This window comes from Eleginops maclovinus, chromosome 16 (assembly GCF_036324505.1).
Source record: "Eleginops maclovinus isolate JMC-PN-2008 ecotype Puerto Natales chromosome 16, JC_Emac_rtc_rv5, whole genome shotgun sequence".
Taxonomy (NCBI): Eukaryota; Metazoa; Chordata; class Actinopteri; order Perciformes; family Eleginopidae; genus Eleginops; species Eleginops maclovinus.
Window position 1 is genome coordinate 2852338 of NC_086364.1, and position 12453 is coordinate 2864790.

The 12453-nt window shown below is 39.7% G+C and overlaps 1 protein-coding gene and 1 long non-coding RNA gene across 2 annotated transcripts; one reads left to right on the top strand and one right to left on the bottom strand.

The window, feature by feature from the left end:
• Positions 1–1450: 1450 nt before the first annotated feature.
• Positions 1451–12034, bottom strand: LOC134877824 (pyruvate dehydrogenase (acetyl-transferring) kinase isozyme 2, mitochondrial-like). The gene is made up of 11 exons (XM_063903484.1): positions 11800–12034; positions 10559–10700; positions 7771–7842; positions 7414–7601; positions 7196–7285; positions 6008–6085; positions 5842–5918; positions 5315–5413; positions 3652–3762; positions 3455–3568; positions 1451–2972 (listed from the first exon to the last, which is right to left on the bottom strand). The coding sequence occupies exons 1-11, from the start codon at positions 11927–11929 to the stop codon at positions 2829–2831; spliced, it is 1245 nt and encodes a 414-aa protein (XP_063759554.1). The 5' UTR covers positions 11930–12034; the 3' UTR covers positions 1451–2828.
• LOC134877825 (uncharacterized) lies at positions 9905–11198 on the top strand. Its single transcript, XR_010167620.1, has 3 exons — positions 9905–10161; positions 10406–10462; positions 10562–11198. It is a non-coding gene; the product is annotated as an uncharacterized LOC134877825 (long non-coding RNA).
• Positions 12035–12453: the final 419 nt, after the last annotated feature.

Genomic DNA, 12453 nt, shown 5'->3' on the forward strand with positions numbered 1-12453 from the left:
CACACACACACACAGGGTACAGTCGAATAGTCAGCATATTTTAGGAAGGTTCCGGACGAAGGGAAATGACCCGGAAGTCCCTCAGTGGCCTCCATGATAAGAGCTGTTGGAATAATCTATACGAAAGGAGCTCTGAAGCTTCCTTTATAACCTCCTTTAGTTTAGGAAACACTGGACCTTCCATTACGAAAGGAAAGGAGAAAATGCTGTCCCACAATGCCTTGTAGCCGCAACTTTTACCGTGACACAGCATTCGGCCGTTCACGGAAACAACCGATCGTGATGAGAAATGCATTTCATGAAAGTTTCGGTGCTTTTTAAGAAGTTTAAAACGTATGCCGTAGGGAATATTGCACTACGGTCATTTATGCTGTTGCACGTAGTGAAACAGGAAGCGGAAGACCTCTGTTTAGATGTACACATACCAGCACTTTCAGCTGCTCATGACATGTTCGATTAATTGTCATTTCACTGCAATTGTCCATTAAAGCAAGTGAACAAATGGAATGTTGTTCTTATTTAAACCGTAACTTGCTGAAGTGCTTTGCTTTGTACGTTCAGCACAGTAATCAAAAGGAGAAATATGAACGTTACTTTTTTACTGAAATGATCAAATATAGTCCACATTTCAGTGTTCACTGAGCTGTGTGGTGTTCCTTAAACGTTTTTAAATATGTTTGAATTGAGATGTATACAGTGATAGGTTAAGGCATAACTAGTGTATAATAAACACATTGTATTTATTTTTAAATGTTTCATATAATCATAGTATTGGGATTCATTCATGTGGACCGGAGGGTGAGGGTGACGAGCATAAGTTTCACTTCCTTTTTTATTTCAATTCCAACCTTTGGAATATATGTCTCTCTGTTGTCCTCGTTCATAAAGCATAAAACAACACCATCAGAGAGCACGGTGCAGAGTAGATGTGCTTTCAGTAGTCCGCGTTATAGAGACTGTAGTCCCCACAGCAGACGCACATTAATAACGCCCTTCATCATAAATACGTGGGATAGTGTAAGTGCAGTCAGATTCTCAAAGCACCGCAGTCTCTTTTCCTAAGTCCTTTTGAGTTCTCCTATCCACTATTCCTCAACCCCGTGACGTTTCATGCAAAGGTCAAGGAATAGTAGATAGGAATAGACGATAGGAGCTGATTTGTTGACAATTCCACCGTACCCTAGAGTACGTGATATTTTGAGTTTCAACAAACCCACCCTGCTTCGGGTCCAAAGTCCTTGCATTGACCTCTGTGTTGTTGTGAGCTGTTCCAGGTCATCCTCACTGGGAAAACATTACTCTACATCTTGTGTTGTATAACCCAGAGCCTGATTGGTCCACCCACTCTCAATTAGACTCCCAGAGAGCTGCTGCTTCAAAGCCTGTTACAGTAACACTAAATGTACTCAGACAATAATAATTATAATCAATAAGGAGCATGGGATATTCATTAACTTCAGGACAATTTATTTTCAATGTGTTTTTTAATAAAAATAAAAGCCCTTCAATATAAAATCTTCACTTCAAATAAACAAGGGAATATAGACACTTCAAATGAGGCACGGCACAATGTCAAAGTCACACATAACTGTGAAAACATAAAGTAAATCATAAAAAAGAACAGTATATTGGATGGATATTACTTTCATTCACAGTCAGATACAGTTTTTGCAGTTTGAGCCCTGCAGGTCTTTGGACAACAAACTTTTATCACAGCTAATTAATGGATAACCATCCCTGTCAACAGAAGACGGACACGCTTATGTAACTCTATGTCAAAGTCTAACCAATTGATCCTTGATCCTTCTTTAATGCCAGTAACTGAGCATCGGTTCACAAAACAGGAACTCAAAGAGAGGATCTACTTATTGCCATTTGTACAAGACAAGAAAAGTTAAACAGTACAAGTTTGCATAGAATTCCCATTAACTGATTCCCTCTAACAGCAGGCACAAAGAGAAACGGGAAATGTTTCTTGAATCAGAAAGCAAAAACACACAACATGCACAAGCACTGTCTCTGAGGAAGGCATTCTGCTGGCATCTTCAAACCTTAAAGCTGCTTTGACATGAACTGCGATTTGCTTTTTGCTTAACAGGAAGTAGGGCACGGTACAGCCCTACGTTGACAACAGGTTGATGTTTTGTTTCTATGGTTACAGTGTTGCTTGACACAGCTTATCTGATTCGTCGTGTGTCAAACGTTCAACGCCCATCAAATTCAGAGTTACACAAAATGGAAATTACAAATTTCGAGTGATGCGCAACAGGGAAGGAATTTTCTGCCTAGTCGGTGGTATTGCTCTATCCATAGGAAGAAAATCACAACGTCAGCGCAGAGCCATTTTACAGTTGGTCATGTAAAGGCAGCTTTAAACTTAATTGGCACAGAAGCACCTTAATTCCTTCGAAAATAGCAATCATTTTGGTAAATGTGTTCATAAATCCCAATCCCAATTGGTCAGTAATATCCATATTAAATATGTTCTACAAATTGTTCAGCCCTACCATCAGTTCAGCTCTACAGCGAGCTCTCACTGCCTGGATTACTACTGCCTCATCTTTGACTATCCGCCATCTTGACTCGGAATGTCAACCTCCTCGTGTAAAGAAAGAAGAAGATGCTTGTTTCAAATCGAGGAAGTTCCCAGACACCCGGGAAGTCAATGCGCTGCCTTCTCTCTGATTTCCTGGGCCACCTTTGGACACTTTCGTTCCCGTCTACCCAAGACCTGATAGTTCTGGTCCCACAATGCTCTGCCTTTGATAGACCTGTTGTGGTCAGTTTGTGAGGATTCGAGTCAGATATCATGTCAGCTCATGACTGGATCACTTGTCGACGCGGTACACGGCCAGGTCCAGAGGCTCCCTAGAGGGGACGCACCAATCGTCCGCCTCCAGACTCAGCTTGTAGTGACGCAGAGCGGTCTTGTTAAAAACGGGCAGTCTCTCCACTGAGTCCGTGGACAATGCCTGGGGAAAAAAAACACACAATTGACCTTAATACAGGTAGGATAAACTGCATATGGGGTTTTTCTGATTACCTTGGTAACTTGATTGTTTTGAGATAAATTTAGATCTTTTGTCTCAGCAACAATTCCTTGAACACAAACCAGCTAGTGCAGTCGTGTTTACAGTAAAGACTCAATACTTGCACATGGTAAAACAGGCTGTATAATAGAATTAAAACTAATAAAAACTGATTCCTTAAATCTTATTTCATTTGGTGAACACTTTAATATCTAACTTTATGTTGCCTTTAATCGGCGTTATGATCATTAATATCAATGTTTGTTTTATGAATAGAATAAGTGCAAGTGTAAAATTAACTAGCTCCTTCAGCTAACATATTAGCCTGGATTAGTTGAGCTCTTCAAAATGAGGTCCTGATCCTAAATGACTAAATATATCAAGAAATATTTTGGTGCATGTATGTGTGTGATATGATATATTACCTTCAGGTGAACCACTGCGTCAGTGCCATTTCCCTCCATGGAGTAGAGCTGTAGGTCTCCCTGGAAGTAGCGAGTGTAGAGACGAGAGATGGGCAGACCATAGCCGAACCCTGCCTGCACACACACATATACACACACAGGTTAGAATTTCTCACGTGTTAGCATTGTGTTTAAATGTGTGTGTTTAGGTTGCTCACCAGTGGGGCTCTGTGTTTGTCTCCTATGGAAGGTCTTGGAGCGGTGGAGTACATGTAGCTGAACAGACGCTCCGTCTTCCTGAAGGGAACGCCCCCCCCTCTGTCACTCATCTGGAGAGAGAAGGAGATGAAGAGGTTAACACAGCAGCCATGATGGAGAAAAACAAAACAAACACTAAACTGTAAAAAAAGTGGTGCATTTGTTAGGTTTTTTTTTTAAGTCATCTCAGAAGTTACCATCGACATGGCTCCCTGACAAGAGCAACAGGGTTTTTTCCTTTCCAATATTGCAGAAAAAAATATCTCTATAGCAAACGTTTTGTTCACATATTTACACCACTTTTGTAATAGTTGAAGAGTAAATTCAAGCTCTGGCAATAAAGTTGAAAGCTAACGCTAGGCTACAAACTACATGGTGGGTGCACATCAACACCGCTAAGCTAGTAGTATTTAGTAGTCACATTTAAACATAAACCGCTTTTTATAAGGGGGTACTTCATGTCGTAGAACAATATCCTCATAATCTTATGTAAACCACAGATCTTTCTTTGGGAATCCAACCAAAGACTCATTCAAAAACACATTGACTTAGAGACAAGAAAGCCTGAAGTGCTAAACTGCTAATTAGTTCCCAGGTTTAGCACACTTTATAGAATTAATCTTGCCTTAAGATGGATGCATGATGTACAAAAGCCAATGATGTCAATGAACTGGCTTGTTATGTGGATGAATGGGAACCTTTGATAATAAAGGTTTATGTAACCCCAGCTGAACAGAGGGGGAACAAGAACGACCGGACACAGGGTAAAAGCAGGTCATTTCTGAATGGGGGGAAAAGAAAGCACTCATTTGAACAATCATCACATAATCTCCTTGGACGATGTATGTGTTACATACTGGTATAGCTTTGGTACAGCGAGGATTACAGAGTAAAGATATTTTAGTTGAGCCGGCTCTGTTTCTATTCTTAGTTCAGAATGTGGGGATTATATACCTTTCCTTTTCTTTCAACTTGTAAAGTTCTAGAAAACTTTTTGCTCAGGAATTTTGGGGTTTTCACTCTTTTATTTCCATGCTCCCAAATCCTTACTTGAACAGGTATTAATTATCGTGCGACATCCCGAGGAACGTTCCAGAGACAGATTAACATATAACACATATATTTGCATCACTCTCAAGTTTCTTTTCATGAGCTATTATTTCTCACATTAACTTGGATTGTGAGCATGAAATTATTTTTCCGTACATTTCATTCAGTCACTAGGGAAGCTGATAAATCCAGAGCATTAGGTTACTTGCACCTTCCCTGATACATTTAGACTAGAAAAGAGTTCAAAAGCCACCGTGATCATATCCTGGGTTTTATTTTTATTTTACAGATGCTAATATTGAATAAATAATAGAAACATATTTTGCCTGTAGAAATGGTTACTGTTCCTTTAAGAAGGACACAAATACAGAATCCAGGATTTTATTAACAGGGGAAAACTGAGTTATTTTAAGTAAGTAAGCAAGTACAAAATTCAAAAACGTGTAGAACATAAAACTCTGTAAGATTACCAACATTTTTTATCAATGTGGAAGCGGATACTGTTTTCTTATGTTGCTCATGTAAATTGAAAAAACATTTGACAATAAATACTTTTTTTCTACAAGTACTCACATTGATTGACAGGTCCTCTCCTCCAAGAGCGACCATGACTTTGATGGGGGGGAGGGTCCTGCTGGCCTCGTGGTTCTCAATGGTTGCTCTCATGGCGTTCTACAGAGACAAGGAGGTGTAGATGATATCAAAAGAGGTTCCATATATCCTAAAATCAATACCACACCTATTGATTGTGTCAATAAATTCACTTTTGTAACAACAATAAATGTGGGATACATTTATTTTTAAGTCTTTTCATTCATTTCTGAGAAATAAACCCACAATTACGTCAATATGATCAGGGTTATCTTGACTACACATGTTTAACCAAAAGCTTTTTACAACCTGTGGGTGTTAAGTTGCATTCTGTGAAATGTAGTATCCAGTGGTGCCTCTGCGGCTATAATGTAAACCAGTTAAAAAATCTCTCTCTTTTAAGTCCTCAAACTTTACACCTAAGTCACTGGAGTAGCCCTATTATTGAACAGGCCTCTATTCTATATCCTATAGTGATTTTATTTTGTTCATGCAGTTTAATGTATTACCTTGAAGAGTTCGAACAATATGTGGTACAGGTGAGATGGGACATATGAGATTTGGATGGGCTCTCTGGTGTTGTTGGCTAGGGGAGGAGAAAACAGTTAACTCACTATGCACACACACACATTAGCCAAGGAAAAACTGGGATTGTGTGCTTGGTGTGTGTCTCACCGTTTATCTGCGTCAGCTCCAGCTCTGGGGCTCCCAGGTAATACTGCTCACACAGCAGCTTAGCACTCTCATAGGCGTCTGGAGACACAGAGAGCAAGAACAAAGATATTCCTCTGCACGTATGGAGGTTATAAAACTGACATAAAGATAACTAGATATGATAGTTCATAATATAATGATAATAAAAGGTTATCATTATAAACGGATCCCACCCAGCTGCTGTCACTGTTTTTGTTCTAACACCGCTCCAGTTATCAACCTGCTCTCTTCATTGAGGAGAGTGCTTCGCTCCTCAGCATGAGATATGTATCATGATGAACTCAATTGTTCAGAAAAGGAATGCTTACTTTAATAGAACACCTCAATAAACACAAACATTTTCCTTTAATCTTCAAGTAAAGTGTACTATTTTGGCAACAGTATGCAATATGTTGGGCCTGTAGTAGAGTGGATACAGGAATGAGTTAGCATTTAGCTGTTTTGGATGCCACATGAGGCATGTGTAACATAAGCTGAAGAGACTTTCTCATTATGTTCTACGACATAAAAGATGTCAGTAAATACCCCACTGGTGGAAGTCTGAAGCTTCAATGTGTCTTGAAAACAACGGTTGCTAACAAGTGGCTAAATCAGACTACTAAGCGTCATCACACTGGACATTAGCCGCCTTTAGCTTAGCGTTGTGAGGGGAATTCAAGCCGCTGAACATGAATATCGAAAGCAATTCCTTTTTAATTAAAGATAGATAAAAGTATTTAGTTGAATAAGCAACCCTCGACAGTGTACATACAAAACTGAAAAGCAAAATGTTTCTCAATATTAGATTCAGGGTTTGTCTATAAGACAAAGATGAGAGCATATTTTAAAGTTGGGAAAATTCTTAGTAAGAATTAATATGTAAACCGACAAACATGCAGTGAATCTGGAAAGTTCAGGGGTTAAGGCTCGACGGCATTTTGCCACTTTGCCTTGTGTCATATAAACATGCTACTACCAAATAAAGTGGATAAAAGTGATTTTTTTTTTCAGCTGTACCGTACGTTATACACTGTGCATTTGATTAACTGAGTCAGATGCCATATCCACATGTTCCAAATCAGTTAGAATCATGTGAGTGATGTAATTATGGGCAGCTGACATCTTACTGCAGCAGCCCCTCTCTACCTCACTCTCTCTCCTTCTTCTTACCTCGCGCCACCTCCGGCACGTCACACATGGAGTCGATACAGCCAATGGTGTTGGGGTGGGCAGGGTTTGTGTTGCCGTTGAAGACGAGAGCTGCAAGAAAGTAGATTATATGACAAATACCGAAAGTAAAAGTAGTTTATATTTTGAGTCATGTGTAAAGGGGTGGTTATAACATACAATCTGAATCTGTGTGTGTGTGAGTGTGTGTGGCCGCTCACTGTGCTGGTTGATGAGCATGCGGATGGAGATGCGGCTGGTGTAGAAGCGGTCCAGGAAGTACTGGATGTTGTGGTCAGTGACGGGGTCCTGCTGGAGCAAAGTGTCTTTGTACTCAACAATCCCCTGAGCCATGGTGGGGACCACCTCGTTGTGCCGGTTCCTGATGCTCTCCAAGACCTCCACAAACCTGGGATTGGTGGGTGAAGGATGAGCACAAGAATAGAGCAGGAAGGAAGGACAGGATGACAGGAAGAAGGCAGATATTTGGTTAGAGAAAAAGTAACTGGAAATGGATGCAATGGTCCAGATGTGTTCTTTTCTAGGTTTTTTTTTTCAGATAAGTGTGCTACACTCACATTTCAAGGACGCTTTGGTCATCAGGGTTCTTGTCCAGAAACTCAAGGATCTCCAACAGGCTGTGGATGTACCTGAGAGAAGAAAGACAAATGGAGATAATGGTGGCTATAGAATGGAGCAGGAGTGAAACCAGGAAATGAGTTATGTTGGAGCCATTCATACCTTGTGATTTATGATGAGAGCATCCAACACATATATTTTGAGCTACATTATGATCTATGGAATAAATTCAAACTGCCATGTAATCTCAAATATACAGTATAGACTTTAGTTTTGATAAGGCGCAGATTGTTGTGTATGAGTGACGTCAGGCTCCAGCTGTGGTGGGCGAGGCTGACAGACTTTAAATATTCAGATTACTGAAGCCTACAGTTTTCAGACCACATAATTCCTCATGTATTACATAGTAGATCGCATTATATTCTGTCATGTTTTTGACGGTGTATCCCTGATCAGAAAAGTAATATTTGGTTTTTGGAAAGTCAACTTGAGTTTATCACTCAATAAATATTTTTTCCTTTTCATAGTAGAACTGTGTCGGACACCCTCATCCAACAGACGGGAGTAAAGACTAGGATAAGTCATTAGCTTTCATGCTTTCTTATTAGTCATAAGAAAGCATTTTAGAATTCCCTTTTTTCCTTGCTAGAAGTTAATGTTTTTTTTAATGTGTTTTTGGGGACATTCCCAAAATTAAAAGGTCTAATGCTGTTGTCAAGAATTTTTGCTTAACGAAATAAAGTACATCAGTCAATACCCCTCTGGTGAATGTCTGCAGCTTCTATCTGTCTGTATTAAAAGAAGGGGGTGCTAAGAAGTGACAAAATCAGACCATAGCCACCTTTAGCTTAGCGGTGGTGACTGCGGTGTAGTTCCTTTATAGCCGAACATTAGCTGTTTACCTCTGGCAATTGCATTTCAAATATTATAAAGATAGATTTAATATGTGAAAAAGATTGTGCTGAAACAAAAATATCAACTGAAATCCAATAAAGAAATCCCATTGGCTTTTTGTCGAAGGAACCATGACGCTGGTAACTTCTGGGTTGGCCTACAACATTATGTGATCATTTCAACACTCCCGGTAGGGTTACCGTTACATTCCAAAGGGGGAATGAAAGACAAACACAGAGGAGGGGGAGGGGACAGAGAGGAGGATGTAAACACCACTATCCATCACCAGCAGTGTAGCATGTGGGTGTGTGGTGACGTCATTCAAAAAAATAACTGCCATGTGACATTTGGAAGAAACAAGCCCCCTCCCAGCAGACAGAGGCAGTTTACTGGCTGGAAGAGTCTTTGTGATCCCCAGAAACACCTTCAAAACACTATTGTTGTTGGACAAGATGTTACATCACAATATTCTATTGGTAGACTTGTAGATGTTATCTTGTAAAGGCAAACCAGTGTGTCAAGTTATTTTTATGACATATTATCCTTGTACTGTTTTCCCTTTAAAAGAACAGTAGCAAATGTAGCTTTAGTGAGAACCTTTTTCCTTGGAGTAATAGTAAAAAAGTTCCCCAACAACACGTGCTTTCAGGATTTAAGAAAACAAAAGGGCTGTAAATAAATCTTCAAGATACATGAAAGAATTATTTCTGCAACATCATTTCGGTTTAAGGAACTGAAACTATTTTCAATGTTGTATGCGCCAAACTTCTCAAACTTCCATAATTCTGCACCATGTCAAACAATGAGTCCTTTCTGAACTCCCCAGATTTCTTAAGATCCAACCTTTTTTCAAACATCAAAGATCCTCTCTGTAGGAGTGGATCTTTGAATTAACGGAATACAATCTCTGGATATGTTAGATACACAAACGTGAAGTATTATTACTGCACAATAAGTCAGAAGATCTATGAGAAAAGGCTGGAACACATGTTGAATTTGCCTCAAAATGTCAAAAATACATAAAACCAGATCATTTGTTTTTTGTGTCTTCTAGACTGACTACCCTAAAACAAAACATTTCTAAAGATCCAACCTTTATTTAATATCAAAGATCCACTGCATAAGAGTGTAAACGGATATGGGTATCTTGGATGTGTGGCACTGAAAATTACTTTCTCTGTCACTCTGTTCCTCACTGTAGTGATCAGAACGTACTGTTCCCCTCAGCTGCAACAACAAGCAGGCAGCACCGGGAAGGGAAGAAGAAGAAAGGCGGGGGTTAGAGGAAGAACTGGGACAAAGTTCATCCAGCTCTGTAATGTAACACCTGATTAAAAACGGCCCTTAGTGCAGTGTTGGACTATTCATAGCAATCGGATTAAAAGCCGTGCAACTGTTAACAATGGGCGTACTCTGCAAAACAAGGGAAGGCTTTAAAAGGATTTTGAAGGAGATTCAGCGGGACTGTGCATACCTGAAGGGAAATATCTCAAAAGGTAGAATATTGTCTTGTCATACCAAATACCACATACTGTATTTGATTTTATTCCATTTTATTTATACGGGTTTATCGATATTCCATGTAAATATTGCTATATTCTAATGGGGTTTTTTTTAATCGTTTTTATACTTTTTTTGGTCCTTTTCTTACAATTTATCTTCCTTAACTGTGTTTATGCATGCATGTAAATTCCTTGTAAGTGTTAACCTGATGTTACGTGTTCTCTGTTTCTTGTACAGATGTTGTTCTAAGCCCCTTTTAGTTTGATTTCCTGTGCAGGACCACAGACATGTCAGGTCAGTCAGTAAACCAGTCTGTCAATCAGTCACCAGTTAATCAGACATGCTATGAATCCCTCAGTGATTACTGTAAAGTCCATCTCTGGTCCTCACCAGCTCTGGAGCAGCTGGACGGAGGGTGTGGCCAGCAGCCGCTCCGGCAGCAGGTTGATCTCCTTCATGATGTTCGACAGACGGACAGGAAGCTCCTGGCGAAGGAAGACAAATGAAGTGCGTTCACAGGCATTGGTGGACCCTGGGGGACAGGACAAAAGAGGGTTACTATTCAATGCAAACAAACATGAAACAAGTTGCTACTGGTTTGACTAAACAATCTAAACTCAAGGTCAATAGAGCGGTGCAAGAAGGAGTCCTTAACCCAGAAATGAGTTAGCGTTTTTAGCTCAATTCTCCCTCATCTCAAAGTCAATGTTTCTTTGAATAGAATCCCCAAATGTGCAAGATTATTAGATTTTCACATTTTGTTCTACAACATATATTATTTCATTTAACCTGTACTGGTGAACGTCTGAAGCTTGTACGTGTCTTAAAATCATAGTATCATAAACGTGTGTTTAGGTAAAAAATGAACCAATTAATAATGGATTTAATTGAATTTCAAAAAGGAACAACAAAAATAAAATACTGTAAAAAACTACAAAATCAGAGGCATTCTGATATGGATGATCCATTTTTCCAACTAAACCTTCCTCTAGACTGAATAAAGTTGTGTACCCCAGGTTAAACCTGACAATAAATATCCTAAGGGAACTTGTATTCTGTGCATATGAAGTAAACAAGAATGTCTATTTAGTTAACTTTTATTTTTGGGGGGAATGATGGCTAAAACTGTGAATTTACAACAACAAAGAAAAAGACCCTTCCTTACTCTCAGTCAAAAATCATTTGGAAAAAAAAAAAAAGTTTGTCATGTCATCAACATGCACTGCATTACACAAGCAGCAGGATGTCACAACCATGAACATCCTAACCCTCTGAGGTCACAGCGTGTTGTGCTCCAGTGAGGAGTGAGGTGTGCTCTTTGTTCCTGCTGACTACTGTAAAAAAAACATGCACTGCACAATGCACAGAGTGTAGCAGAAAACATCGATTCCGCCTCAGGGATTGAGCAATGCAATGCTTCACTCCTCTTCGTATGAAATATGTATATCATAGAACAACACATTTCAATATACGAGAACGAAATCATAGTAAAAATGCACAACTACATACATACACATAGATGAATACATAAACATACTCAAGCAATCACACCTTTGGTTTGCGATCGCTCATACCAAATCAAATACTTTCAAATCAAATACAAATATGTTAACATTGTGGTAAACACTCACCGAAATCCAGGAACTGCTTCATGGACAGAGGAGAGGGGGAGAACTTGGAGAAGTGGTCGATGTGTTTGGGCACATTTGCGCGCGCTGCAGTCTTTATCAGAGACTGAACAAACTTAATTTTACTCGTCATCCTCAAACGCTGCTAAATGAACAAATATTAAAAGAAAATGTCATATAGAGTCCGTTAATAGTGACGGGAGAGAACGAAGACCAGTCCGCGAGATGCTTTTCACACGGCAGCTCCTCACTGCTACTTAATAGAGAGCTCGGCCAATGGGAGAACGAGGTGGGCGACCGCCAGCCAATTGCATAGCAGGAATCCCGCCCACTTTACTGCAGGAAGGATGGTAAACAAGAAGACGCATGTGTGTGTGTGTGTGTGTGTGTGTGTGTGTGTGTGTGTGTGTGTGTGTGTGTGTGTGTGTGTGTGTGTGTGTGTGTGTGTGTGTGTGTGTGTGTGTGTGTGTGTGTGTGTGTGTGTGTGTGTATATAGAGTGCCTGGCAGTGATTTGAACTGAAATGCATTCCCCTGTTATCACCCCCTAAAGTGTGCTTCCAGATAAACAAGATATATTAGGAAATGCCCAGCGGAGGGGGAGTTATGGCTCAAAACTTTATTTAACTAGATAGATAGATATTTACGGTTTTGTCACA

Coding starts and splice junctions, on each gene's coding strand:
- LOC134877824 (XM_063903484.1), bottom strand. CDS start 11,929: ATGACGAGTAAAATTAAGTTTGTTCAGTCTCTGATAAAGACTGCAGCG. Junction 7,843..10,558: donor GTCCAGCTGCTCCAGAGCTG/GTGAGGACCAGA, acceptor TTCTTCTCTCAG/GTACATCCACAGCCTGTTGG. Junction 3,569..3,651: donor ACAAACACAGAGCCCCACTG/GTGAGCAACCTA, acceptor GTGTGTGTGCAG/GCAGGGTTCGGCTATGGTCT.